This window comes from Gorilla gorilla, chromosome 16 (genome assembly GCF_029281585.2).
Source record: "Gorilla gorilla gorilla isolate KB3781 chromosome 16, NHGRI_mGorGor1-v2.1_pri, whole genome shotgun sequence".
In the NCBI taxonomy this organism is placed as follows: Eukaryota; Metazoa; Chordata; class Mammalia; order Primates; family Hominidae; genus Gorilla; species Gorilla gorilla.
Genome location: NC_073240.2, coordinates 41,624,753 through 41,650,258, shown reverse-complemented (window position 1 = coordinate 41,650,258; position 25,506 = coordinate 41,624,753). Strand labels below are relative to the sequence as shown.

At 57.8% G+C, this 25,506-nt stretch overlaps 1 protein-coding gene across 1 annotated transcript; it reads right to left on the bottom strand.

Annotated features, from left to right (window-relative positions):
• Positions 1-651: 651 nt before the first annotated feature.
• Positions 652-10,489, bottom strand: DLL4 (delta like canonical Notch ligand 4). Its single transcript, XM_004056007.5, has 11 exons — positions 9,989-10,489; positions 9,607-9,876; positions 9,040-9,097; positions 7,960-8,223; positions 7,495-7,555; positions 7,279-7,409; positions 5,012-5,181; positions 4,612-4,831; positions 2,799-3,501; positions 2,203-2,311; positions 652-1,700 (listed from the first exon to the last, which is right to left on the bottom strand). Exons 1-11 carry the CDS (start codon positions 10,052-10,054, stop codon positions 1,695-1,697), a joined length of 2,058 nt encoding a protein of 685 aa, XP_004056055.1. The 5' UTR covers positions 10,055-10,489; the 3' UTR covers positions 652-1,694.
• Between the last annotated feature and the right edge of the window lie 15,017 nt (positions 10,490-25,506).

Genomic DNA, 25,506 nt, shown 5'->3' with positions numbered 1-25,506 from the left:
TCTGTCGCCCAGGCTGGAGTGCAGTTGCGCTATCTCGGCCCACTGCAAGCTCCACCTCCTGGGTTCATGCCATTCTCCTGCCTCAGCCTCCCGAGTAGCTGGGACTACAGGCGCCCGCCACCACACTGGGCTAATTTTTTGTATTTTTAGTAGAGACGGGGTTTCACCCTATTAGCCAGGATGGTCTCGATCTCTTGACCTCGTGATCTGCCTGCCTCGGCCTCCCAAAGTGCTGGGATTACAGGCGTGAGCCACCACGCCCGGCCAAGAGAATCGTTTTGAATATGAGAAAAACAGGCAGAACTAGGGAGCCCCATAAGCTTTTTCAGGCTTGAAGAGAGGAAGGAAGAAGTGATTCAGGTCAGGAGGAACATGCCCCAGGAATGGTGACGGCATAAAGAGGGAAGGGGGCACTGTACCAACTCAAAGTCAGCAGGCAAGGAAGGCTGGCTGAGGCTGGGGACTAGATGGGTGAGGCTCGGCTCCTCAACGAATGGAAGAAGACAAGGGCCTGGGGTACGACATGCCAAATCCAAGTGTCTGCACAGGTCCCAGGGGTTCCAGCGGGGCACATGGCAGCAGTAGAAGGGAGTTTAGAGTTTTTTGGGTGAGAGGGCAGGGGTACCATCACAAAGACAGGACCCAATAAGTAATAAACTCCTGTACACATCTGTTTCATATTATAAATACACATTATATACAAAATAATGTTATAAAATGTAGAAAGGTCAGTGCTTCTGATTCTTAAATTATTGAAATACTAGACTCCAAAATAAACTACAAAAAAAAAACAAACAAAATAAAAACTCATATTATTGATTTCTGAAGACCAGCTTTGAGGGTGGTCTGGGGCAGTAGTGGACCAGAGCCCAGGCTCGAGGTCGTGGAGATGGGCTTGAGGGAGGAAAGGGCCCAGGCGGCCGCAGCACCTGATTTCCCCCTCAGTGGAATTTCCAACATACTGCCCTGAGTGCCCCAGTTAGGCCTGGCACCCTTGGCTGGTGGGAGGGGCAGGCCCTCTGCCTGTCTGCTTACAGAAGCCCAGGGCCAGAGGGTGGTGGAAGCCGGGGAGACGGACATTCTTACCCAAACGGCCTAGACCAGAGAGCCAGGCCTGCATACAGTAGTTGGAGGCATGGGGCAGAAAGCACTCCCCTCCCTCGAGCACTCACCTCACCTCCAGGGCAAACCCCGCCAAGAGACGCACCCAGTGGTTTTCCAGCCCACAGGAGGCCCTGCCCTCATTGGCCCCCTCTCTCCTTTCTGATTTGGGCCCAACTGTCGCCATGGAGCCTCGGCCAAAGGCACTTTTGGAAACACGGATGCCAGTGGAGGCCACAGCAGCTCCGGGCCCCATGGGGCTACTGCCACTCTCTCTGGAAAACAGGCCAGAGCCCCGGAAGGAGCCCCCTGAAGGCCACTACTGGCAGGGCAGTGCCCAGTGGCATCTCTCTTCTCTTCTGTTCCCCTGGCTGGTGCAGCTGCCAATCTGATGCCAGACAGACACCCAAAGGTGTGGAAGGGTATTGCATCTCTTGGCAAGTTCACAGTCTGTCCGGTTCCTGCCATTCCCTCCTCCTCCTGAGAGCAGCACGTTGCATATGAAAAACGTCCCATCCAGGATGCAATGTAAACAATGCAGAAGGAAGGTCCAGCCGTGGGGCTGAGCAGGGATGTCCAGGTAGGCTCCTGCCTTATACCTGGGAGCAAGCGGAAGGCAGGGAAACAGGTTACCCTGGGCATGCACACTCCCTCCAGGCCCTCCCTGGGCCTCCCTGGGAGAAAGCGATGGGGCAGGCAGGGGCTAAGGGCAGGTGGGGCAGTCCTCCCCAGTCTTCGGCCCAACACACACACGGGCCTGGGAGCTTGTGCTCATGAGGTCAATGGAGGAAGCCAGTGGGAAGGGGCAGGAAGGGCACAAGGGGTGAGGGGCCCCCTCACCCATCAGAGGCTGGCAAGCAGTGCCGTGGCTGCCCAACCCAGCACCAATACAGCAGGAAAGGACCAGACCAGGCTTGCCGCCATGGTTCCTGTTTCATACCCTTAGTGGCAATGAGGCCAGCAGGGACCCAAGAGTCCACTGAACTTGGCCTGCCAAGGCAGGGTTCTGACCTACCCTTCAGGAATGGCCCACGGGTCAAGAGTGACAAGGCCACTTTCCCACCCACAAAAGGCAGAAGGAAAGGCGAGCCCAGCACTCACCTCCGTGGCAATGACACATTCATTCCTCTCCTCTGATATCAAACACACAGACTGGTACATGGAGTCCCTGGGGGAGCATATCGCTGATATCCGACACTCTGGCTTTTCACTGAGGGAACACAAGACAGGCGTGTAAGGGAGGGATGGGGAGAGGCTCGGGGGGAGGGAGGACCCTGGAGAGCCAAAGGGCACCTGCAGGGTGGTTCTTGGGGAAGACACAGGGTCTGGACGTGCCCAATGCTGGGCTGCTGCAGGGGGGCACTTAGGAAAAGGCCCCTAAGAGAGTCACAGGCCTCCCAACCTCACCAGAAGGGTCTGAGCCCTGCATAAAGCCAGTGCTGCCACTAGAGGCAAGCCACACTGTGGAAAGATGGAAGTCACAAGAGACACCCTAGGGACACTTGACATGTGTGAATGAACAAATGAATGACTGGGAGGGAAGGACAAAGGACCCCTGACAGAAATCCTACTGGAGGATCTTCCTGTCAGTAACAAAACCTCAGCTGCTTAACTGCTTCCTGCCTGGCCTAAGAGGAGCCTAGGCAGAACCATGTTGGGGCCGGTGGCCAGGCCCTGGGCTTCTGGGTGCCACTCACCTGTGTAACCGCAGTGGCGCCTTCTCCCCTAAGCTCTTGTCACTGTGGGGAAACTTTCCTGGCATGGTCCCCCGCCCCAGGGGCCCTGGGGCCAGATTATAGTCCAATGTGTGGTTTTGCTGTTTGCCACAGTTGGACTTGTCCAGGCCACAGTCCACTTCCAGCTCCTTCTTCTGGTTTGTGTTTTTAAGCTGGGCGGCAGGAATCAGGTTGTCCTTCTGGAAGTCCGACAAGTTGTTCATGGCCTCCCTGCTGCCGTCGTCTGGCCGTCGAAGCCGCAGCTGCCGCACAGCCACTGCCACCATGCCCAGCAGTACCAGCAGCACTGCCAGCCCCACACCCAGCGAGACGGCCACCCAGGGGAAGCTGGGCGGCAAGCCCACAGGGAACTCGCAGCGGCTGCCCACAAAGCCATAAGGGCAGTTGCACACAAAGGTGTCTGTGGAGAGGTCAGTGTAGCAGGTGGCCCTGTTGAAGCAGGGACTCGAGGCACAGGCATCGATGGATGTCCGCACCTCACAGCGTCGGCCAGAGAAGCCGGCAGGGCAGGTGCACATGAGCCCATTCTCCAGGTCATGGCAAGTGCCACCGTGGGCGCAAGGGTTACGGGCACAGTCGCTGACGTGGCGTTCACAGTAGGTGCCCGTGAATCCAGGACGGCAGCGGCACATGCGGCTTGGACCTCGGTTCAGGCACTGTCCCCCTATGAGGACGCACGAGACACAAGTCAGTGATAGCCTGGGAGCTCCCTGGGGCAGGGGGTGGGAGCCCCATTCCAGGAACACGTTCGGGCCCTTCTACCTCCACCTGCAGAGCCCACTACAAAGAGAACTGCACAGAGTCAGGAGACCTGGAGTTTAGCATGACCTTGATTCTCTCGGCCTCAGTGGGCTCATGTATAAAAATGACTAGCATCTTATAGAACTTTAACGTAGAATCAGACAGATAGGCTTGAGTTTGGACCTCAGCTGTCACTCTCTGGCCTGAGATCTGGCACTTGCTGCTTAACCGTGTCTCTAAGCCTCAGTTTCCCCATTTGTTAGACTGGAGTAGAATGCTAGCCCCTTCATAGGATAGCAGGGAAGGTACATGAAGGCAAGAGCCCATGTTTGGTATATAGTTAATGCTCGGATAAGTACAGTCATGATTGTTTTACTTCATCTTCACAACCACGTGAAGGACAGAGGACAGGTATTATAGTTTCCCATTCAGTGATGAAGAAATGGCAGTGCCAGAGGCTTCAGTGAGAGAGCAGACTCCCTCTCAGCCCTTCCCACCCCTCTCCAGCTCCTGAGCGCTGCCTGCCTGCCTGCCTCACAGAGGGTCACCTGGGAGCCAGATAGATAAGGATTACCAACAGGCTTTGTGCCTCAAAAGGTGCAAACATTCAAGATGCCTCATGCTACCTCATGCTCTACCTGGGCACGAGGCAAGATGAGGCCTCCAGGAGCAGGGCTCTGACTGAATCACTGCCTCCTTTGAGGAGAAACATGAAGCCTCCAACATCCCTCTCTCCAGCTCAGGACTTCCTGGGGAGGGTCAGAGGCCACCCCAGCCAGGATGGGGTTCTGACATGGGAATAGGAATGGAAGCTATGCAGGGTGCACACCACCCCTGCTCCTAAGGCCTGCGTGCAACTAACCAGCTCTGCTTCCACAGCCCCCCAGCTGATCAAGCAAGCTCTTCGCCCTCCAGAGCAGATGGGGGGCCAGAGTGGCAGACAATGCCTCGCTCCTCTCCTGACCCTCCCTCACCAGAAGTCTCTCTCAGCCCCAGGGCCAGTCCACCAGGTTAGCAGGGCAGCAGCACGCACCGTTGGCACACGGGTTGCTGGTGCACCTGTCCACTTTCTTCTCGCAGTTGGAGCCGGTGAAGTTGGGGGGACATTCACAAGCATAGTTGGCCCCCTGGTTGCGCTCCCGGCAGGAGCCCCCATTGAAGCAGGGGGAGTCGGCGCAGCTCAAGGTGCTGTGTTCACAATGCAGGCCATAGTAGCCCGGAGGACACAGGCAGTGGTAGCCATCCTCCTGGTCCTGGAGAGAGACCATAAAGGGGCCAAAGTCAGACCCTGGGGGGCAGGGATGCGTGACTGAAGGCTGGGCTCCACCTGCCCACAATGCCTGTCCATGGCTGTACATCCACTAGCTGCCTAGGTTAGGGATGCCCAGACACCACCTGACACCTCTGTCTTCCTGCGCTGGTCTGGGCCTCACCTTACAGCTGCCTCCATTGCGACAGGGGTTGCTGTCACACTCGCTGAGCTCCAGCTCACAGTCCACACCAGTGTAGCCTGGGCGACAGGTGCAGGTGTAGCTTCGCTGCCCACTGTTGGAGCACGTTGCCCCATTCTTGCATGGGGAGTGGTGGGTGCAGTAGTTGAGATCTGCAGAAACAGGAACCAAGCAGCTGAGCAGGGCCAGGGAATGCACTCACCTCCAGGCTCCTTGCAGTCCATGTTTGCCCCCATGTTTGGCTCAAAGACACCTCAACTCAAAGCCTCCCAGGCCCAAACATCCTTCCTCCCCCACCAATAAAATCTTTTTTCTTTCTCTCTTTCTTTCTTTCTCTCTCTCTCTCTTTCTTTCCTTTTTTTTTTTTTTTAACAGAGTCTCACTCTGTCGCCCAGGCTGGAGTGCAGTGATGTGATATAGGCTCACTACAACCTTCGCCTTCCGGGTTCAAGCGATTCTCATACCTCAACCTTCTAAGTAGCTGGGATTACAGGCATGCGCCACTGTGCCCGATTAATATTTGTATTTTTACAGGGGTTTCACCAGGATGGCCAGGCTGGTCTCAAACTCCTGACTTCAAGTGATCCACCTACCTCGGCCCCCAAAGTGCTGGGATTACAGGCCATCGCACCCAGCCTAAAATCATGTTCCTTTTTTTTTTTTTTTTTTTTTTTTTTGAGACGGAGTCTCGCTCTGTTGCTCAGGCTGGAGTGCAGTGGCACGACCTCGGCTCACTGCAAGCTCCACCTCCCGGGTTCATGCCATTCTCCTGCCTCAGCCTCCCCAGCAGCTGGGGCTACAGGTGCCTGCCACCACACCCGGCTAACTTTTGTATTTTTAATAGAGACAGGATTTCACTGTGTTAGCCAGGATGAAAATCATGTTTCTTAAAGCACCTTGAATCACATATGACCAGTGCAGTCAACCAAAAGTGAAACAACACAACTGGAACTGGAAGACGTCCTGCCAGGGAAACTCACAAACTGCCAACCCAAGTAGGATGAAGATAAGGAAGAAGAGCAGAGGGCAAGGCCACATGTCGGGGAGGAAGTCAGAAAAGGCTTCATGGAGGAGGGGCAGCTGAGATAAGCCTGGAAGGAGGGATAAAATTTCAACAGGTAGAAATGGTAGAGGAGAGATGAGAGCCACCATAGGCAGTAATCGGGCATTTTTTAAAGGAAGAGGTGTTACAAGGGTATTTTGAAATATAAGTATTTGTTTTTTTATTTGGGAAGGACAGGGAGGGAGAACCAGACAGAGTAAATATATGGCCTGCAAGTGCTGTGTTTGCATATGATGAGTATATGACTGTGTCACCTGGGAGCAAATATGGTGGAGAGGGAAGAGAATGAGCAGGAACCAGGTGTGTGAGTGTTGGGGCGGGGATGGTAGTAAAGGGACAGACACACACACACACACACACACACAACACAGGGACTGGATCCCAAGCCCCTTGTTGACAGCAAGTCAGGGCCTAGGCAATTTCTTTCCACCCTGGCAAGCTCTCCGCCCACCCTACCCAGGCCTGCGCCGGTGTCTCTGGGCAGCAGGTGCACCCATTTGATCCTGAAAATGGGAGCTGCAGCTGGCTGCAGCTGGCTAGCAGGATGCAAGAAAAAAGGCTTCCTCCTCCCCCAGGGTTGGGGCTGAAAGGCCCATGTATAGCCAGAGAGTGACTACCCCTAAACACCAGGTAGAGACCGCATGGGTTCAGGCAGGTGGTAACTAGGTAAGAGCAGGGGAGGCCGTTTGTGCCCGCACCAAAAAGTCGGTTAGATGCCACTCCGCCCAGAGGCCCAGCTCACCCACAGCCTCAGGTGGCCGGTGGGCACACCCCACCAGACAGCTGTTTAGGGGAGAGCTGCTCAAACAGCCCTGGAAGGTAAGCAAACACTCAGGGGGTTAATAGGTAACTACGGGGTAGAAAGAGGAACTGAGCCTGCCATCCCTCTCTCTTTGGCTTTGCTAGGATTTATGAGTGCAACCTCCAGGCTGCCGACCTTGTCACCCCCCTGGGTTTTTCAGCCACCCTGGCTCCACCACCCCCTGCCTCCGCACCTGGAGAAGGACCCACCGCCTCATTCTGGGCCAGTTGTAAAGATCCTTAAAACACCCAAGATCCTTGGAAGATCATGGGAAAGCCAAGTCTTCAGTCACCAAGTAAGAAGGATCCAGGTGACGAATCGGATTTCCACCCCCCAGCCCCATATCTCTCGCACCCTCTGCACCCTCTCTTCACCCTGACTCACCTTGGTCACAAAACAGGCCTCCCCAGCCCTCATCACAAGTACATTGCCAGGGAGTGCTGCAGGTGCCGTGGCGACAGCCATTGTGGGGGATGCATTCGTTACACAGCCGGCCCTGCCAGCCTGGGCGGCAGCTGGGGAACAAGAGAGAGGCAGAGTGAGGTGAGAGGCCTTGGCCAAGGGAGGGCTCCCACTCACCACTTCCTGTCCCCTACTCACAGGCACTCTGCTGGCTTGCTGCAGTAGCCATTCTGTTCATGACAGCCCGAAAGACAGATAGCTAAGGGAAGAACACAGAGCTGGGTGAGGCTGGGATACCAAGGACTCTTAAGCCCCATTCTCACCTGCTGGCCCTGGGGATCCCCTGGCTCTCCTGGGCCCTCTTCCTACTCCTAGCCTCCCAGAGGAGCCCCAAGTGTCTTAAAGTGAAATAATGGCACAGGGAAGGAGAAGCCGAACTGGATGGAATGTCATGATGGGGTTCTTGTGGGCTTTGGCATGATGGGAGGAGCACTGGGAAGAGAGAGGAGGTCTGAGGCCAAGCCCACTCTCAGCATCCCTGAGGCCCAGCTAGTAGGAGGCCCAGACCCGCTCTTCAAGGGAGGCAAGCTGTGACCAAGAAGCTCCACTGTGTTTCCTCAGGGGACCCTCCCCTTCCACACAGGTGGGAGCTTGACTGCTTACGCTGTTGGCAATATTCCCCAGTCCAACCGGGCAGGCAGGACAAGTTGCCATCTGGCTGGCACACATAGTGGCCGAAGTGGTCATTGCGCTTCTTGCACAGGCGGGAGCAGTTGTCTCCATAGTAGTTGTCACTGCAGATGACCCGGTAAGAGTAGCGCAGCCTTGTGAGGGTGCTGGTTTGCTCATCCAATAACCAGTTCTGACCCACAGCTAGGGAGCCCTGGATGGCGATCTTGCTGATGAGTGCATCTGGTGGCAAGGCCTCTGAGGGGGCAGAGGGTCGGGTCAGGGAAGGGTCGCCGGTCCCCAAGGGTGCCAGTGACGGCTGGCCAATGTCCTTCTTGGCTGTGATGATGGTGATCAGCCAACAAATCAGCCCAGTTATCCAGATGACCCCCGCCTGCCAGCAAGAACAGGCCAGAGGGACCCAAAGCCCCGCTACGTAGCTGCCCTATGTGTGTGCATGTGCAGGGGGCCTGATAGTATTCAAAAGGGGGACAATAGAAGGATGTTAAGATATCCCAGGGTCTTGGAGGCAGATAGGGAGGGGAAAGAGGAAAAGAGGTCAAAATGGAAAAAAGAGAAAAAGAAAAGCTCCCCAGGCTAGAGAGGACCCTGGGAGCAGGGGGTCCTTTGGTGCCCATTCAGGGGTTCTGCCTCCAGAGGTGGGTAATGGTTTTCTTTTTTCCTTTTCAAAGTGAGAATTGTTGTGCTGCTGAAATATCCTTTTCCTCTGTGTCAGAACAACATCCCAAAGCCATTATTCCCTTTCCAAAGGAGCGGAATTCGCGAAAGGTGTAAAATACAGGAAGGGGCCCGTCAGCGGCGCTGGCAGCTTCAGCCTTTCTCACCGCCGTACTCCCCGCGTTCCCACGCCAAAAATAACCCGCAGGAAACGCAATTGTGCTCTGAGTCCAGGCAGCGAGCGGAATCCGAGCGTCCAGCGCGGGGCGCAGCTCCAGGCCAAGCTAAGCGTCCTGCCTCCCACCCCCAAGCCCGCACTTCCCCCGCCTAGAACAGATTAACTCTTTCGGCGCTGCGCCGTGTCGCCCCCCTGTGGTGGCGGAGCGAGCTACTCACCTGGCCGCAGGTCGTCTCCTGGCGCGTGCCAAGCTTCGATGATGAGTGAGAAGGTACCCTGGGAAAGGGGGTGGGGGGGACGGAGAGATGGCGAGATGAGCAAGCGGGGAGAGGTGGGGGTGCCTTGCGGCAGCCTGTTTAATTAATCTAATTGCAGGATTCAGTTACTGCGCCCGGGTCAACATAACGGGGCTGTGCACAGGGTAGCGCTTGAGCAGGGAAGGCGAGAGGAGAACCCCCGGTAGAGGGAGGGTTGAGAGACGGGAGAGTGTAAGGGAGAGCCACTGGAGGAGGGGGTGGTAGGGTACCGCCCCAGAGTGGTAGGTAATGAAAATCGTGTCCCAAGAGCTGGGGACGGGAGGACATAAACTGGGAAGACGGAGACTGGTGAGAGCCTTTTCTGGGGTCAGTCTCAGGAGAGAGTCGGGAAGAGCCAGGAGAGAATGCATCCTGGGCTTTTGGGGGGTGGGGGTGTGTGTACAAGGAAATCTGGGGAGGGGGCTTTGGTCCCAGGGCGCCTCCTCTCTCGGCTTCTGCGACCTCCCAGTGCTCCCAGGCTGTGCTCACCGGCCAGGTGAAATTGAAGGGCAGTTGGAGAGGGTTGCGCCCCCCGCCGCTACTGTCGTCCCGGACAGCGAAGGAGTTGGTGCCCAATACTGGCGTGGAGACGCTCCCGAAGGTACAGGGTCCGGGCGAGACGACCGCCTGGAAGTGCTTAAGGCAGACGCGGAAGAAAGTCCGGCAGCCGGGCTCGCAAGGCCGCCCACTGGCCAGTACGCCGCGCTCGTTGATGAACTCCTGCAGCTGCAGCTGGAAGACGCCGGAGCCGGCCGCGCGCTATTGCACAGGGACCGAGGGAAGGAGGGAGGGGACCGGTCAGCTCAGCTGGTGCCCGGGGCTGAGGCCCAGAGCGCGGCAGAGGGGACGGAGAGGGCGCGGGACGTGTTACCTGCTGCCAAAGTGCCACCAGCAGCAGTAGCGCCCAGCCAGAGGCGCTCCGGGACGCTGCCGCCATCCCCTGGGGCGTCGCTCTCTCCACCCGCGGGCCCTCAATCTGGCTCTGTTCGCGACGCCGCTTTCCCGCGCGTCCGCCAGCCGGCGGGGTCCTTGAAAAGAGGCGCTCCTCTCGGGACGCTGCTCCCCTTTGGCCTTCTCGCTAGCTCCGCTGCAGCTGCCGCTGTAAGTAATCCAGGTGACTACGGCTGGGCGGCGACCGCGCCGAGGACGCGTCTTCTGTCTAATCCTGGGGCTGCAAGCGGGCTAGTGCCGGTGTACGCTGCACCAAGGCGGCTGCGGCTGCGGCTGCGGCTCTTGGCCTCGTGTTCCCGGCCTGCGCGCAGCGCCGCTACTGAAACCTGCGCGCTGGGAGCCTTCCTTATATATATTGGCTCCTCTCCTCGCCGCCTGTCACTCAGACTCATGGTCATTCTCCCCTCCCCTCCCGGCCTCTAGCTGCTACAGTCCCAGCGCCGCCCGGAGGGGGCCTCCGCCCCCGCCGCTCCCCCCTCCCCGTCAGCCAGTCGGGCGCAGGTCCCCGCCCCTCCGTGCCGCTCCCAACCTCTAGGTCCCCCAGCTCTGCGCGTGCCGAGGTGACCAGTCCTCCGTGATGGCGGGGTTAAGGGCTGAGACCCTGGCCGCCGGAGGATAGAGTGGTTGCCCGGTAATGGGGCAGGAGGTGATTGGGTGGTTCGGGGATGGTCTTGGGGGCGGAGACACTAGGTAGTCCCTGTAGGCTGTGCATCCGCAGCAGGCGCTAGTTACCTAGTGTTCCAAAGCAGGTAAAAAGAACTTAAGCCCGAAATGCGAAAACCAGCGCTAGGGAAATCCGATCTCCTTTTCCTTCCTGGAGCTTCTGGAGCCCTTGTCTCAACGGCCCCCAACCTATGAGTGCCCACCCACCACGCGTCCCCAGCGCAGCAGGGAAGCCAGCAGAAGCGTTAACCTCTCTGTGGCCACTCTGAGCAAGGCTAGGGGCTAAGGGGCTAAGGCTCAGGGCCCTCTCTGTGCACCTGTTGGGCGTCTCCCTCTCTAGCTAAGGGGGGGCGTGCCCAGCGCGTGCCTTCTCCCTTCTGCCCCCTGCCAGGGCTTGGCGCGTGCCAGAGACCCAGACGCGCGGTCCCTGAGGTGGGGGAGGGCGGGGCGTGGTCCCGGAGGTAGGAGGGGGGCGCGTCCTCAGCTGTATGGTAATGAGGTTCTGGCCCCGCCTCCAGCGCGTCCCCTCACCTGAGTCCAGCTTCAGTTCCTGCGCCCACTGCCGCCCCCCACCCCAGCAGCCCCAAGCCCCCGGCCGCGCCCTGTCGCTCCGCTGGGGCAAGGAGGAACTCTCCTGACTCCAGAGTTGGCTCAGGCCACTGGAGAAATCAAGGTGAGGGACTGAGGCCGGGTCGGCCCGGGTCCTCGCCTCATAAGGCGGGATGTGGGGTGGAACTGGAGGCTTGCGGAGCTGTTTGAGTTTCAGGCGGCTTCACAAGTCTCGCCCGAGAGGGTCCCCTGGGTGGCCCCACTCCTCCAAGCGGCAGCAGCGCAGCTGCTTTCTCGGAACCCGGCGTGATCCCCGGAGGCCGCAGACCGGGGAGGGCCGGCTTCTCCCAGTCTCAGGGGTGCCGGGGAGCTCTCTCTTTGCGACGCTGAGGGCAGCAGGGGCCCTGTGGCTTCAGCTGTCAGCCCGCCCGCGAGGTGATGGCTGTAGTCGGGCGTTAAGATCAGCGCGGGGGGGAGCCGGGACGCGGCGCGAACCCGGGGGAGGCGGTAAGGGTGGGGGAGAGGCGAGGAGCCCAACAGCTGCCAATGCCGAGCATGGTCTGATTTTTTTTTTTGAGTTGGGTGGTGGTGGTGGAGGACTGGGTGACGGGTGTGCGGGGCGGGGGGAAGGATGAGAAACAAGAGGTTGGGAGCGTGGGTTGGGGGAGGGGCGAGGTGAGGAGACGGGCTCCGGGGTCCCCCACGCACGGCCACCCCTCCCAGCCACCATCTGGCGCGAGCGGGTTGGCGTGGGGAACCGAGGTGGGGCGGGGCGGCAGATGGGCCCAGGCTGCGCTCGGGAGTTAATGTAGGTTATGGGCAGGCGGAGTCCCAGGCCCGAGGGAGGGGGAGTCCGGGGCGTGCCTCCCGGCGATCCTGGCAAGTGGGCTCCCAGATCTTCTCTCCGCCTATACCCTATGGATCCCTGGACTTGCCTGTCTAAGATGCCAGCGGGTGCCCCTTGCTCTCCTCCAAGCTGGCATCCAGCCCTACCTAGCCCTGTCCTCTCTCAACTCCAAATCCTGGCCCAGGAGTTAATAAAAACATCCTCCTTTTCTGGCGCTGGTCCTGCTTACCTGACCCTCAAGGGAGACATCTAGTCCCACACAAGGCATCTCTCCCAATACTGGAAAATCTGGAACACTCTCTAACCTCATACACGCCCAGACTAATGTGCCCAAATGTACTCTGCAAATTATCAAGGACCAAACAAAAGTTGGGATTATTATCTTCAGAGAGGCAGCACCCAGGAGATCCCAGAGATCTAGAAATGCTCTGACCAGAAGAGGAAAGGGTTAAATTCTCAGCATCAAAAGACATTCATGAAACACCTATTTGCGGAGGCGCTGTCCCAGAAGCTCATTCCCGGGCTAGGACACTGCCACCCTTGGCCCTGGGTACCTACGAGCGCTCCCACACGCTGCGGTCGAGCTTTGCCCACATTTGCTGAGCAGGAGAGGGTCATGCTGACGGTAGGGAGCCCAGTGCGAAGGCCGCAAGTGTTTCTGTCAGCCCAAAACTGGGGCTGCGCCTTCCTTCTTCTCCCACTCGGGACTTTCGGACTTGCGGGCGGAAGAACGCTACACGCGTGGTCCTGGGATGGGAGGCCACTGATCACCGTGGGGCTGGACCCCCATCGAAGTCGGCTGCCCCCCCCCCCGACGCAGACCCTCCACAACAGCATGGAAAGGGTGCACAGATAGACCCAGAGTCCGAAAGACCACTGACCCTCCGCAGGCCCAGGGTTCCTCAATTCGACCCGCACCCTCAACACTCCCCAACGTCGGAAGCGGGCGCAGGGTCGAGGCCTGGCTTCATGAAAGGCCCACCACCTCTGCCCCTAGAGGCCTTCTGCTTCTGCTGTCCCCCTACGCTTGGCCATTGCGCGTAGTCCTCCAGCCATAAGAACCGGCACTGAGGACCGGGAAGCGCTAAGGTCGCCTTCCAGCGGTGTCCCCAAACTGACCCCGGGTTATAGGGGTGCAACAGGAGCCTCGTAGAGCCTCGGGACTCCTCCCCCGCAGCGTAGCCTCTGTGCCCTCCCCAGGGCCGCAGGCGCAGCTCCGAGACCTTCAGCGCGGTTTTGCCTCTCCTCTCCCCAACCCCCTCCCAGGGGACGGCACTCTTCGCGGGGCACACTGCACCCGGGTAGGAGCGCGGTGGGGGCCCGGCCACCGTGCCTGCTGGGCAGACCAGGGGCGGGGAAGCAGGCCTGGCTTGGGCGGGGCGCTTAAGCCTTGAGGGGCTCCGCTGCGGTCGCTGCGGAGAAGGGGCCACGTGCAGGGAGCGGCGGCCGGGGAGCTGCACAGAAGGCGTGGAGATTTGCAAACTGTTGCTGCCACATGGCTGCTCCATTCGATCCATTCACATTGAAATGAGGCCGGCGCGTGCCTCATCTGCCGCAGGGCGCTGCCACGCGTCAGCCCGGCCCGCCGCGTGCCAACTGGGGCAGTGGGACTGGCAGAGCCTGGCAGCCGTGGGGGCGCAGCCCGGGGCCTGAGGCCAGGAGGGTGTTGGGGGAGGGAGTCAAGCTACCCTAGCCACTCAGGCGCCGCAGTTTCAAGGACCTTGGCCCTACAATTGGGAGTGAGCTGGCGAGAAAGGCCCAGGACCGACGGGTTTCAGAGGGGGGCCGGGATCGATGCCGCCGCTCCCCGCAGATGCGCCCCGGCAGGGCTACTCTCCATCTGCCGCTGCTCGCACCTGCCGGTCAATAAATCGATTTTACAATTTAATGCAGCAGCTTCCCGCCCGCCTGGGACAGATGCCGCAGCAGAACCACCTCCGCCCTCGCCCCTCCCCTCCAGGGGCGCCAGCGGTTAGGGACGGGATTCCCGCTCAGCAGGCGGTGCCCCGCGTGGCCTCCTTCACCTCTCTCTGCAGCCCCCACAAGGAAGCGCCTGCTGCGGGTTTTTCCCGCGGGACAGAGTGGGTTCCCCATAGAACAGGCCTGAGACTGGAGAGAGGAGTGAGGAAGGTGATGACTTGGTGGTGGCCTTGAGAACTCATCTGGGGGCTTCAAGGGAGGAACAGGATGCAGTGACTGATGATAAGAAGGGCTCCGGTGAGAAGGAAGGGGTAGGGCATGGGCGCTGAGGGACACCGAACTCTGAAGAATCTTGGTCAGGGGGACTGAGCAGAGATGGGGAGGAGGCAGGAGGAACTAGTCTCTCCCCACCCTCCAGGTGAATCTGGTGAATAAGCCTGACATGGACCTACTTCTTGGCACTTCCTAACCATGTGGTCTTGGGCTTGTAACCTAACTCTAGCTCTACACTCAGTTTTCTCATCTGTGCAATGGGATAATAATAATAGGGATGGCCGGTGTGGTGGCTCATGCCTATAAGCCCAGCATTTTGGGAGGCTGAGGAGGGCAGATCACTTGAGGTCAGGAGTTAGAGACCAGCCTGGCCAACATGGTGAAACCCTGTCTCTACCAAAAAAATACAAAAATTAGCCAGGCATGGTGGTGTTTGCCTGTAATCCCAGCTACTCAAGAGGCTGAGGGAGGAGAATTGCTTGAAGCTGGGAGGCGGAGGTTGCAGTGGGCAGATATCATGCCACTGCACACCAGCCTGGGCGACAGAATGAGACTCTGTCTCTAATAATAATAATAATAATAACAACCTTGGAGCCTGGGAGAGTGGCTGAGGGACTGTATCAGATTATGCATTCATGGGACCCAATAAACAGTCATTTCCTTTCCCCCAGGTGACATCCAGACAGTCAGGGGCAGACTTAGAGTGGAGGGGAGCTCCCTGACTGCAAATGAGTTCCAGAAGGAAATGAAGGAAAAAGGAGAACCGAAGACAAACGCTCATAAGGGATGAGGCATGAGGAGCAGAGGGTGGGGAAAAAAGAGAGGAAAGCTAGGTGGGGCTTGGAAGGGACCCGGACCCTGTGGAAAAAGCCAACTGTTGGAGGTCCTTTTTGTGGCAAGAGGGTGTGACAAAGTTCTTGACTGGAGAGAGAAGACTGGAGCTTTGAGAATGGGTTTGGGGAAGATATGAAGGTTTGGAGGAACTAACTGCTCACAGTCTTGGCCTTCGGAAACCAAGACGGCACTCCTGCCAGGGCCAAGTGTAGGTTTCAAATTGGAACCCCTCCTCCTTCATGGTGGCAGTTCAGAGCTGAGACCTGTGGCAGGAAAGAGGGGCATCTTCTGCCCTGGTCCTTGAAGCTCCTGGCAGATCAGCCCTCTCTGCGTCACCAAGACAGCACACTGACCGGGCTGGACCATCCTCTGGCTGATGGCTCATGACTGATGACCCAAATGTGCCAAGGAAGGGATGTCCAAGTGGTTGGGAACCTTGGCAGGAGACAGAGTCCCTGCTCTTGCTTCTCACAAGACCAGGAGGGCCTCCCCTCTCCTCTTCCCAGGTTCCCCAGGAGCCCGAGGGCCTAGGCTAGTTGCAGACTGTCTCCCTTGCTTTCTCAGAAGCCCCAGTGCAGGAGATGCCTGGCACTGGGGTAACTGGTATGGACTGGGCCCTCTTCTTCTGGAGGAGAACAGCTTGGGTCTGCGGAGACAATGGGCCCAAGAGAAGAGAAGCTGAGGGTTCGCCACATGAGAAGCATCTTCTAACCATGACTCGTGGCCGGCAGACATTCTCTCCAGGCCTTCTGGGTGCTGGTCAGCAGGAGAGAAAGAAGAGGGGGCAGAGTGAAGACCTGCCAGCTGGAGAAGCCTAGATAGGCCTGGCTGCAAGGGCTAGAGTTATGGTGACCCGGCAGCTGCCCCAGCTTCATTTGCCAAACCCAGGGAATGCCTGGAAAGCTAGGGCCAGGAGCCACGCAGTGGGTATTTCCAGCCACGGAGCAGGCCAGGGTTTAGGGCAGCCTCCGCAGCAACTTTCCCAGAGCCCCCGGCTTCCCCTTCCCTAGCTCCTTCCTGTCCCTACCCTAGCCAGCAAGCAGGGAGGCTCAGGGGAAGGGAGGGAAGGCTCAGGGCAGCCTCTTCATGAAGACCCCCGGGTGGGAGGCCTGGCCCGAGCCTGCCCTTGCCTCCGCACCTGGATCCTATAGGGCTCAGAGGCCTCTAAGAGGTCTTGTAGGATCAGAGAATGGAGGGCACAGGGCGAAGCATTGCTGGGAGTCACTGGGGCAAAAGAGAACTTGTACTAAAGGACATGGTGAGGTGGGGGGGGGGGCAGAGCCTGAGCTGAAAGCAGGGGTTCAGCCACCCTCTTGGACCTGCCTCCCTACCCTGAGGTTTTGTTTCCCCTGTAAAAGCTTCACCTGCTCATCCTCCACCCTGGCCGTGCTCACCTCACTGTCCTCTCCTCTTGCCCCCTCTCAGGATACTGGCTGCCCATCCCTGAAACCTACTTCCTCTGTGACCTTTGCCAGCTGGGAAGCTCTCCCAGCCCCACCTTCCCCCTCAGCCTCACACCCCTCCTCTGGCTCTGGCCTTCCATTAGCATCCAGGCCCATGATTTCCCCAATCCCTTGGTGTCCCCAGGTCCTTGCGTGTCCTCTGCCTTCCCCCTACTGAGTGACAATTCATCTCCTGGAAGAAACCCTGACCTTTCCTCATTTCTCCACATAGCCTCTGATCTCTGATCCCAGCTGCCACCCAGGACTTGAAGCAAGCACGAGGCGGGATGGGGCCACACCTCACTCTCTCCCGCTGGGGCAACCTGGGAGTGGGCTGTACTCAGATCGGCCCTGCTCCCCCGCAGACTCCCTGGAAAGAAGGGTCAATCCTGAACCAGGAAGTACTGTTTCAAATACTCTCAGACACAGAGGAAGAAATGGGGAGAGTCGGGGGACAGGTGCCAACTGCGAACAACGGCCTGAGCAGGCAGGCCACTGTTCCCTGGAGAAGGCTGGGGAGGAATCCCACTGCCATGGTCAAGTAGGTGATGGGTCTTAAGCAGAGGATGATGACCGGCTGTCTCCTTCTCCCACCACAGTCAGAATGAGAGGAAACAGGCTTCAACTGTGGCAGGAAGGATTTAGGTTAGACGTATGGGAGAACTTCCTGTGACTGAGTGTCTATACAGTGGATCCCAGCTGTTAATCCAGGTTGAACTCTCCCCTGAACTGATGAGAATTGCACGTTGATGCTTGCTAATGAGTAACCTGCCTTGCCTGTGATTAGCAAAGAAACCCCAGGCCAGAGAATTCTCCTCATGTCTAGACTTTCCCCAGGGAAGAAGTCCAGAGAGACCTGGAGGCACCAGGAGCTAGGCTCCCTGGGAGACCCAAGGAGTTTTCTGGACAATGTTTAGACCACTGTGAGCCAAGCTCACTTTGTTTCTCCTGCCCCCACCCCTCTGGGTGCCACTCTCAGAAAATCAAGCCCAGTGGGGCTGTCCAGCCACACAAACTGCAGCAAAGGGGCAGGCTGGATTTAAGATCTGGGAGCTCATAGAGAATTTCCCAAGTGACAATGTAGTTAGGGTGTTTAGCACCAGGGGTTTCAGTAACAGCCTCCACCAACTCTGTATGTTTAGAAATAGACAGGCATCAATCAGGCGCAGTGGCTCACGCCTGTAATCCCAGCACTTTGGGAGGCCGAGGCAGATGGATCACCTGAAGTCAGGACTTCAAGACCAGCCTGGCCAACATGGCGAAACCTCATCTCTACTAAAAACACAAAAATTAGCTGGGCGTGGTGGCAGGCGCCTGTAATCCCAGCTGCTCCGGAGGCTGAGGCAGGACAATCGCTTGAACCCGGAAGGCAGAGGTTGCAGTGAGCCGAGATCAAGCCATTGCACTCTAACCTGGGTGACAAGAGCGAAACTCTGTCTCAATAACAATAAAAATAAAAATAAAAAAATAAATACGCATCAACCAGGCATGGTGGCTCATACCTGTAATCCCAGCACTTTGGGAGGCCGAGGTGGGCAAATCATTGAGCCCAGGGGTTTGAAGACCAGCCTAGCCAACATGACAAAACCCCATGTCTACTAAAAATAATAGTTAAAAAAACTTAGCTGGGTATGGTGGTGGGCACCTATAATCCCAGCTACTTGGGAGGCTGAGGCAGGAGAATCCCTTGAACCATTGAGGCGGAGGTTTCAGTGAGCCGAGATCGTGTCATTTCATTCTAGCCTGGGCAACAGAGCAAGACTCTGTCTCAAAAAGAAAAAAAAAGAAATAGGCATCCACACTTGGGCCCGCTTGCCCCAGTCTCATGAGTCCTGCTTGGGCAGCGTGAACACTGCTATTGTTGGAGCCATTGTGGCTGCTGAGATCCCTGTGCTTCCCAGTGCTTCTCCTGCTTCCCCTCCTCTCCTCCTGTGGCTTAACCCCCACCCCCTTACTATATAGTCTTTCTCCAGGTGAGGAGGAAACTGGGGAGACCTGGGACAAGTCTATCAAAACCATCACCAAGAGAAGAGAAGGCATGCAAAAGGTGCATTCTATCTGGGGCATGGCCCTATAGGCCCCATGGTTAGTGTGCCCAGGACCCTTGTGTGTGTGTGGTGCGCATGTGCAGAGTTTGGGTCCATCAGCCACTCAGTTGTGGATGAGGTCTACCATGTGCCTAGCACTGGGCTCAGGTTAGTAAGGCCACAGAGGAACATAAAATTCAGCCCTTGTTGCTCACAGCAGCTGGAAATTAGATAGAAGCACATGAAAAGGAGTGTGATGACCTGTGGAACCAGGCTTCAGAGAGCAACTGGGGCCCCGAGGGTCACAGGAGGCTTTGTAGGGGAGGAGGGATGACACTGGGCCTGGAAAAAGAACAGAATTTAGATAAAGAGAAGGGGGTGGGGGCGCGGGCGCGGTGGCTCACACCTGTAATCCTAGCACTTTGGGAGGCCAAGGCGGGCCGATTGCCTGAGCTCAGGAGACCAGCCTGGGCAACATGGTGAAACCCTGTCTTTACTGAAACTACAAAAATTAGCCAGGCGTGGTGGCGGGCGCCTGTAATCCCAGCTACTTGGGAGGCTGAGGCATGAGAATTGCTTGAACCTGGGAGGCAGAGGTTACAGTGAGCCAAGATCGTGCCATTGCACTCCAGCCTGGGTGAGAAAGCGAGACTCCATCTCAAAAAAAAAAAGGGACAAGAGAGGGCATTCCTGGTGGGGGAATGAAGAGAGGCAAAGGATCTGGGTGCAAATGAACCAAGTATGGCTGGGGCAGAGACTTCACCTGTGGAGGGTGGACATGAAGTTACATAGCTATGGCATGGAAACCCACCAGGCAGATGAATTTGGATTTGATTGATAGGTACTAGGGAGCCTGTGGGTTCTTAAGCAGAGGAGAGTGCCCTCTGCATGCTTTCTAGCAGTGGTATGCAGGGTAGTCTGGAGCAGGGAGGTACAGAAAGAAGGCCAGAGGCAGCTAGGAACATTTCTATATCTGTGGCTGGTGACCAGGTGAGCACTTATTTCTGAGTCCTGTCCCTGAGTTGGCGGCTCCTATGCGTAGATGGTGGGGCACCTGAGAATGCCAGAGGCCTGATGACTGGCTGAGATAGACTCCACATTTTCCCTGAAAGCAGCTTCTCTCTCCTCTCACCCTCTGCTTTCCAGATAGTCCCCTGCAAACATGAGACTGGCATCAGGGCTTCCCTGGCAACCATACTGAAAGTGGAGGCAGCTTCAGCCATGCTGCTGTGCTGGCCAGCCCTCTCCCCTGCCTCCTTGCTCTCCTGGCCAGCCCTCTCCCCTGCCTCCTTGCTCTCCTGGCTAGCCCTCTCCCCTGCCTCCTTGCTCTCCTGGCCAGCCCTGTCCCCTGCCTTCTTTCCCCTTAGAAGCCCGAGGCCCTTCCTGGCAGCCCAGACTTGCCTGGAAGAGGAGAAAGGTTGGATCGGGCCTGGAAAGCAAAAAGGGAGTCCAGAGGTACCTTGGGGGAATGACTTGGGGCCCTATGTCTAGAAGTTCAGGGTGAGGTGAGCTCTGAAGGGCACTTGGACCAACACCATATTCAATAACTAATGACTCGAATACCTCTGGGGACAGGACTCTCACCCCCTCTCCAGGCTGCCCCATGCTCTTTAGATGGTTCTGGTTATAGAAAGTGCAGCCTCCTGTGGATCTGAAAGTCCTGACACATGCTTGGCACTGGGCTGATGGTTTGAGAGGGCTTTGGTCTAGGCCTTGCGGAGGGAATTCCAGAATGGCACTGCAAGAGGGAGGGTCCACTAGCCCCTTGGGCCTGGGATGGCTCTGCTGGGTCCTGTGGACAGCCTGCTGTACCTGCTTGGTCCCCTAGGCTGGGCCACGAGAACCTTCCAGCTCAAGCTGGGGGTGGAGCAGCCAGGGTGAGGCCGCCAGGTCAGCCCTTCTCACCCTCACCAGGGAGACCAGACCCAGGTCAGACTCAGGTCTCCCAGGCTGAGATCATCACCCTCCAGCCTCCGTGGCAGCTCCCACCCCTAGCTGAGTTCACTGCTCTGGCCGGCTGGGGGACATTGTTGTCTCCTGGGCCCCTCCCTGGGCTCAATGAGCTGTTTGTTGGCAACGTCCGGCGAGGGTAAGGGGAGGGTGGGCACAAGGCGCCCGCACACAATGGGGATTCCGTCCATTCTGAGGTGGCTGCGGGAACCAGGCTGGCTTTGTCCCGTGGACCCTCATTCCCACCATTTAGCAGAGCCGGAACTTCAGGCGGAAGGCCCCGTATAAGAACAACAATGTCGTCACCCTGTCTGGGGGGGAGGGTGCTGCAGGCCAGGCATACTAGGGGCCCAGGGGACTCACAGCCTGAGGCAGCCCGAGGGGCACTTGGGATAGGTCCTGGGGCGGAGGCTTGCCCCAAATAGGAGGCAGACACAGGCAGGCAGATGAGTGCCCTCCTGCCCGGCCAGTCCATTAAGGAAGTGGGCTCCTGGCATCCCCAGCCATGCTCAGCTCCTCTGCATGCACAGAAGAGCCCTAAGGTGCAGAGGGGACCGGCGCAGCCCATGAGCCTTGCTGGGTGGTGTGCAACAGCAAGGCTAGGTTGGGGGCAGCCTGACCCTCCTGCATCCAGCCTGGGCAAAGATCTCTGCCCAACATTGGGCCCGAGCCTGTTTCTGGGCCCCTAGGCTCGCCAGCCTGCCCCTCTGGAAGTGGTGCTGGCCGCTCAGACAACAAGTGTTTATTTTCCAGTGAGGAGGCAGGACATCACAGCGTTTCCCTCCTGCCTGGTGCTGCAGCGGTTCTCACAGTCTGGGCACTGGTGACATCACCAGCCTTTCCTCCTCAGCCCTGGCCTCCTTGCCTCCCCCTCCCCACCCCATGCCCTGGCCAGGCTATGCAGCTCTGAAGCTCCTGCTTCCGGCATGGGCACTTCTGAGCGGGTACTCATAGAGGGCGTGGGAGCAGCGAACTGGACCAGCCCCTCATCCGCTCACTGCCCCCGGCATTCAGGCCAAATCTGGGGATAGCCCCTCTGTGCTTACCCCCACCAGAGCAGTTGGTGTCCCACCCAGATCACACTCTTAGTTCCATGCTGGCCCTTTAAGGGTCTTGGGAAGCCAGAACAACAGGAAATCCAAACGGCCTCATTAGGCAGCTCGGAGCTCAGCACAGTAATTAGTGCCCTGAAAACAAAACAAGGAAAAGCAGGTGGTGGTGCCCCCCCCAATCTATTTGCCCCCCCGACCCCGCCCCAGCGTGGCCTGTTAGTACCCACAGCTAGGCAGCTGGGACTGGACCCCCTCCCTCATAAGCCCCCTCACTCCAAGCTCCTGAAGCTGTTGCCCACTGCCCAGGCCAAGGGTCAGAGCCTAAGCTCATAAGGAGCGGCCGCAGCTTGAGAGAAGCCCCAGGGACGTGCACTGGGCTTCCCCGCTCCGCAGCCAGGTGGCTACTGGGCCACAGCATCCTCCACCTGTTTGGAAAATACTGTGATGGCGAAAGGGCTGTGTTGGGCTCCTCTAGGGGGAAAGGGGAGACCCCTGGGAATCCTAGGGCAAGAAGCCCCCCTCAAGAGGAGAAAAAAGCCTGCTCTGTGGTCCTGCTTCTCAGGCTTTGGTGAACCTCCAGGTGGGCAAGATCACTTGAGCAGAGGGGGTGGTAACCCACAGGCCCTCTAGACAGACCCTAGGGACTTGCAAGCCCCCTCAGCTAGTAACAGCATGGCCAAGAACCAAAAGGGATCTTAGTGAGCTCTCCTCTATGGCCAGCTTGCAGGTCCAGGTTCATTCCATCCCCTCTCTCGTCCAACATGGCTTTTTTTTTTTTTTATACAGGCTCTCATTCTGTCACCCATGCTAGAGTGCAGTGGCACAATCGTAGCTCACTGTAGCCTCCACCTCCCAGGCTTAGGTGATCTTCCCACCTCAGCCTCCCAGGTAGCTGGGACTACAGGTGCCCACCACCACACCCAGCTAATTTTTTGTATTTTTAGTAGAGATGGGGTTTTGCCATGTTGCTCAGGTTGGTCTCGATCTCCCAGGCTCACGCAATCTGCCCCCCTCGGCATTCCAAAGTGCTTGGATTACAGGTGTGAGCCACCACGCCTGGCCTTCTCCAACATTTGATGCAATTTAAACTCATTCTGTCCCTGACCCCTAAGATGTCTCCCTCTATCTGTAATGCCAGGGAAGGGACATTCTATGCTCTACTTAAGTAACAAATATTCACTTAACATATTTCACTTAACAATATTCCCCCCGCCATGGCAGTGGGGAGTTCCTGGAGAGGTTGCGGGGAATATAAATGGTACTACCTTGTGGTAGCCCATTACTGTAAGCACTGTCCTTCCCTCTGCCTTGAAAAGGCCTTGGAGAGCAGGAACTATGACTTTCTCTCTCTGCATATCCCCCCACAGACCCAGTGCTTAGTAGGTGACTGGTACATGCTTGTAACCAATCAAAAATGAACCAGAAATCACCTCTCTGACTTCAAGGATTTTACCGTGTCAGCCCACGATTCAGCAAGCAACAGCGTCAGCACCCTGTCAGGGTCCCCCGTGCTTGGGGAAGGTCCCAGCTTCTGTGTTCAGAGCCCAGGCCTCCCTCTGCACCTCCCCAAGGGCCTTGGGCAGAGCAAGGGCTGAGGGCACTGTGAGGGAAGGAGTACTGGGTCCTCCTGAGAACAAAGCTGGCATGACCCTGGGATGTGGGGAGGAGCTGCGCTGGGCTGGCCTAGCTACAGGCTGAGTGAGGACAGTGGCCAGCCTATGGCCACTGAGTGGGACTGTAATTAAGCTGCGGGTAGGTTTCTGGTCACACTCCTGTTGGCCGAGAACAAAGGCCCCAGCATCACTGCCCAGGGGGAAAGAGAAGGAGCAGAGGGAGGGAGCGGGGGTAACCCAGAACCTGCTATTGGGTTGGGCAACTGGCCTCCAGCTGGGGCAGGGAACTCTGTGGGCACCTCGGGCAGCCACCGGCTAGGTGGGCATCTCTGAGGGGCTCCAATCTGAAACGGAGGGGCCAGTTCTGCTGGCAGAGGTGGAGGGGGCCAGCCAGAAAGTGACTGAAGGGTTACAGGGCCATGGAGCAGGAGTTCTCCGCCCTGGCCATGCACAAGGATCACCTGAGCAGCTCCTGTGGGCACCCTGATAGAACGGTTCTGAGATGAGGCCTTGGAGGCACTGGTATTTTCCAAAAGCTCCCCAGTGATGCAGTGTGCCGCCAGGGTTGAGGGATACTGCTATCTGGAAGCACAGGGCCTCCTGTTCCTCCTCCTGTCCCTCCTCCTGTCCCGTCGCTGAGGCCCACAGTGCTCAGAGGCCACGCCCACTGGACCCAACAGCCCAGTGTCCCGGCACCCATGGCTAGGCAGCTGGGATTGGAGCCCCTCCATCATAAGCCCCCCTATGGCAAGCTCCTGGAGCCGCTGCCCACTGCCACAGTCTCCTGGTAGAGGTGGAGGGGACCAGAGTCTCTGGGCCTTTGGAGAGGTCCTCCTCTTCTTGACCCCCCTCCCTTAGTGGAAAGTTCCTCAGGGAAGCAGCTGTGGGCAGATAAGGCAAGATGCCCCGGGGGCAGTGCGGGGGTTGCCCATGGGGCACCCGTGGCCTCATTCACCACCTCCGAAGGGACCCTACTGTCTCACTCTCCAGGCCCCCAGGCCTGGGGTAGCACCTGGGAGAGCAGGCAGGGGACTGGGAGGGAAAAAAGGTAGACCCAGAGCACCTGAGCCAATGGGGCCTGGCCCCAGGCAGGGACGTGCTCTGGTCCTGAATCATTTCCCGGATATAGCTCAACAGCCCAGACTTCAAGGTTTTGGGGGGAAATCTTTTTTCCAAGTTCCTCGATCTGTCATCCCCCTCCCCCCTGGCCGGATAGGACTGGACCAGTGTCCTCTCTCAGCTCCCCCTCAGCCTCCCAGCTCGGGCCGTCTCCACTGAGCTCTCCACTGGACATTGTTTCCCGCCTCAGGAAGTCTCTGATGCCCTGCGCTAGATTTTGTTTTCCTTGTTATCGGGACAACTAATATTTTTTCCTGTGCAGAAAAAAAAAAGAGATTTTCCCAAGCAGATTACAGCTGTCAGTGACGGGGGGAGGGGGCTGGAGGTTGAGCCCTTCCCCCTCCCCCACTGCCACCCTCAGAGGGCCGAGCTTTTGAATGAAGGAGGAAGCCCTGGCCCCAGATCCAGCCAGGCGAGCTGGAGCCAGGGGCAACTCTGGCCTTGGCAGGAAAGTCAGGCCTCTCTCCTCTACCGTCAGGGACCCTGCTCCTGCGAAGATTGTTATCCACGGGCCCACATGTCCAAGGACAGGGAGAGGGTCCTGGGCTTGCTTTCTCTCTAGTGGGGCAGGAAGGGCAGGCTGCCCCCCAGCTGCAGGAGAGAGGTCCCATGGCCCTTGGGAACTGATTCTTCCCAGGCCAGAATTCTGAACGGTCAAGCAGCCCTGTGGGACCAGGATGGCAGAACATGAGTAAAGACACCTAGGAAGGGTGGGAGCACACGCGAGACCCAGCTCCACTAGATGGTGTGACTTTGGGCAATTCCCCGAACCTCTCTGTGCCGTGGGCGCCCCCTGCCCGCCACCATGGACAAATTGATGCCTGCCTCACCTACCTGAACAGCCATGTGGTGAGGATGTAGACGAGAGAAAGATTCTAATTCAATGTCAGGGGTTCTTATGACTCCGTCAGAAGGGTTAATGCAGGTGTCTCAGTACCTATGTGACACAGGTGGGGTCTCCAAGACGAGCAGACCAGAAAGCAGAGGCCATCACTGGGCAGGTTCTGTTAGAATGACACACTCTGGGCCAGCACGTGCATGCACACATACACATGTGCACACACACTCTGTCTCACACACACTCACACACACACACAGTCACACACTCACACACACACAGTCACACACTCACAGTCACACACACAGTCG

Excerpts from the sequence above, each read along its gene's own strand:
- DLL4 (XM_004056007.5), bottom strand. The coding sequence starts at position 10,054 with ATGGCGGCAGCGTCCCGGAGCGCCTCTGGCTGGGCGCTACTGCTGCTG. Across the intron at positions 5,182-7,278 it reads AGGCCTGTTTTGTGACCAAG|ATCTCAACTACTGCACCCAC; the intron begins GTGAGTCAGGGT and ends CTGTTTCTGCAG. Across the intron at positions 4,832-5,011 it reads GCAATGGAGGCAGCTGTAAG|GACCAGGAGGATGGCTACCA; the intron begins GTGAGGCCCAGA and ends GTCTCTCTCCAG.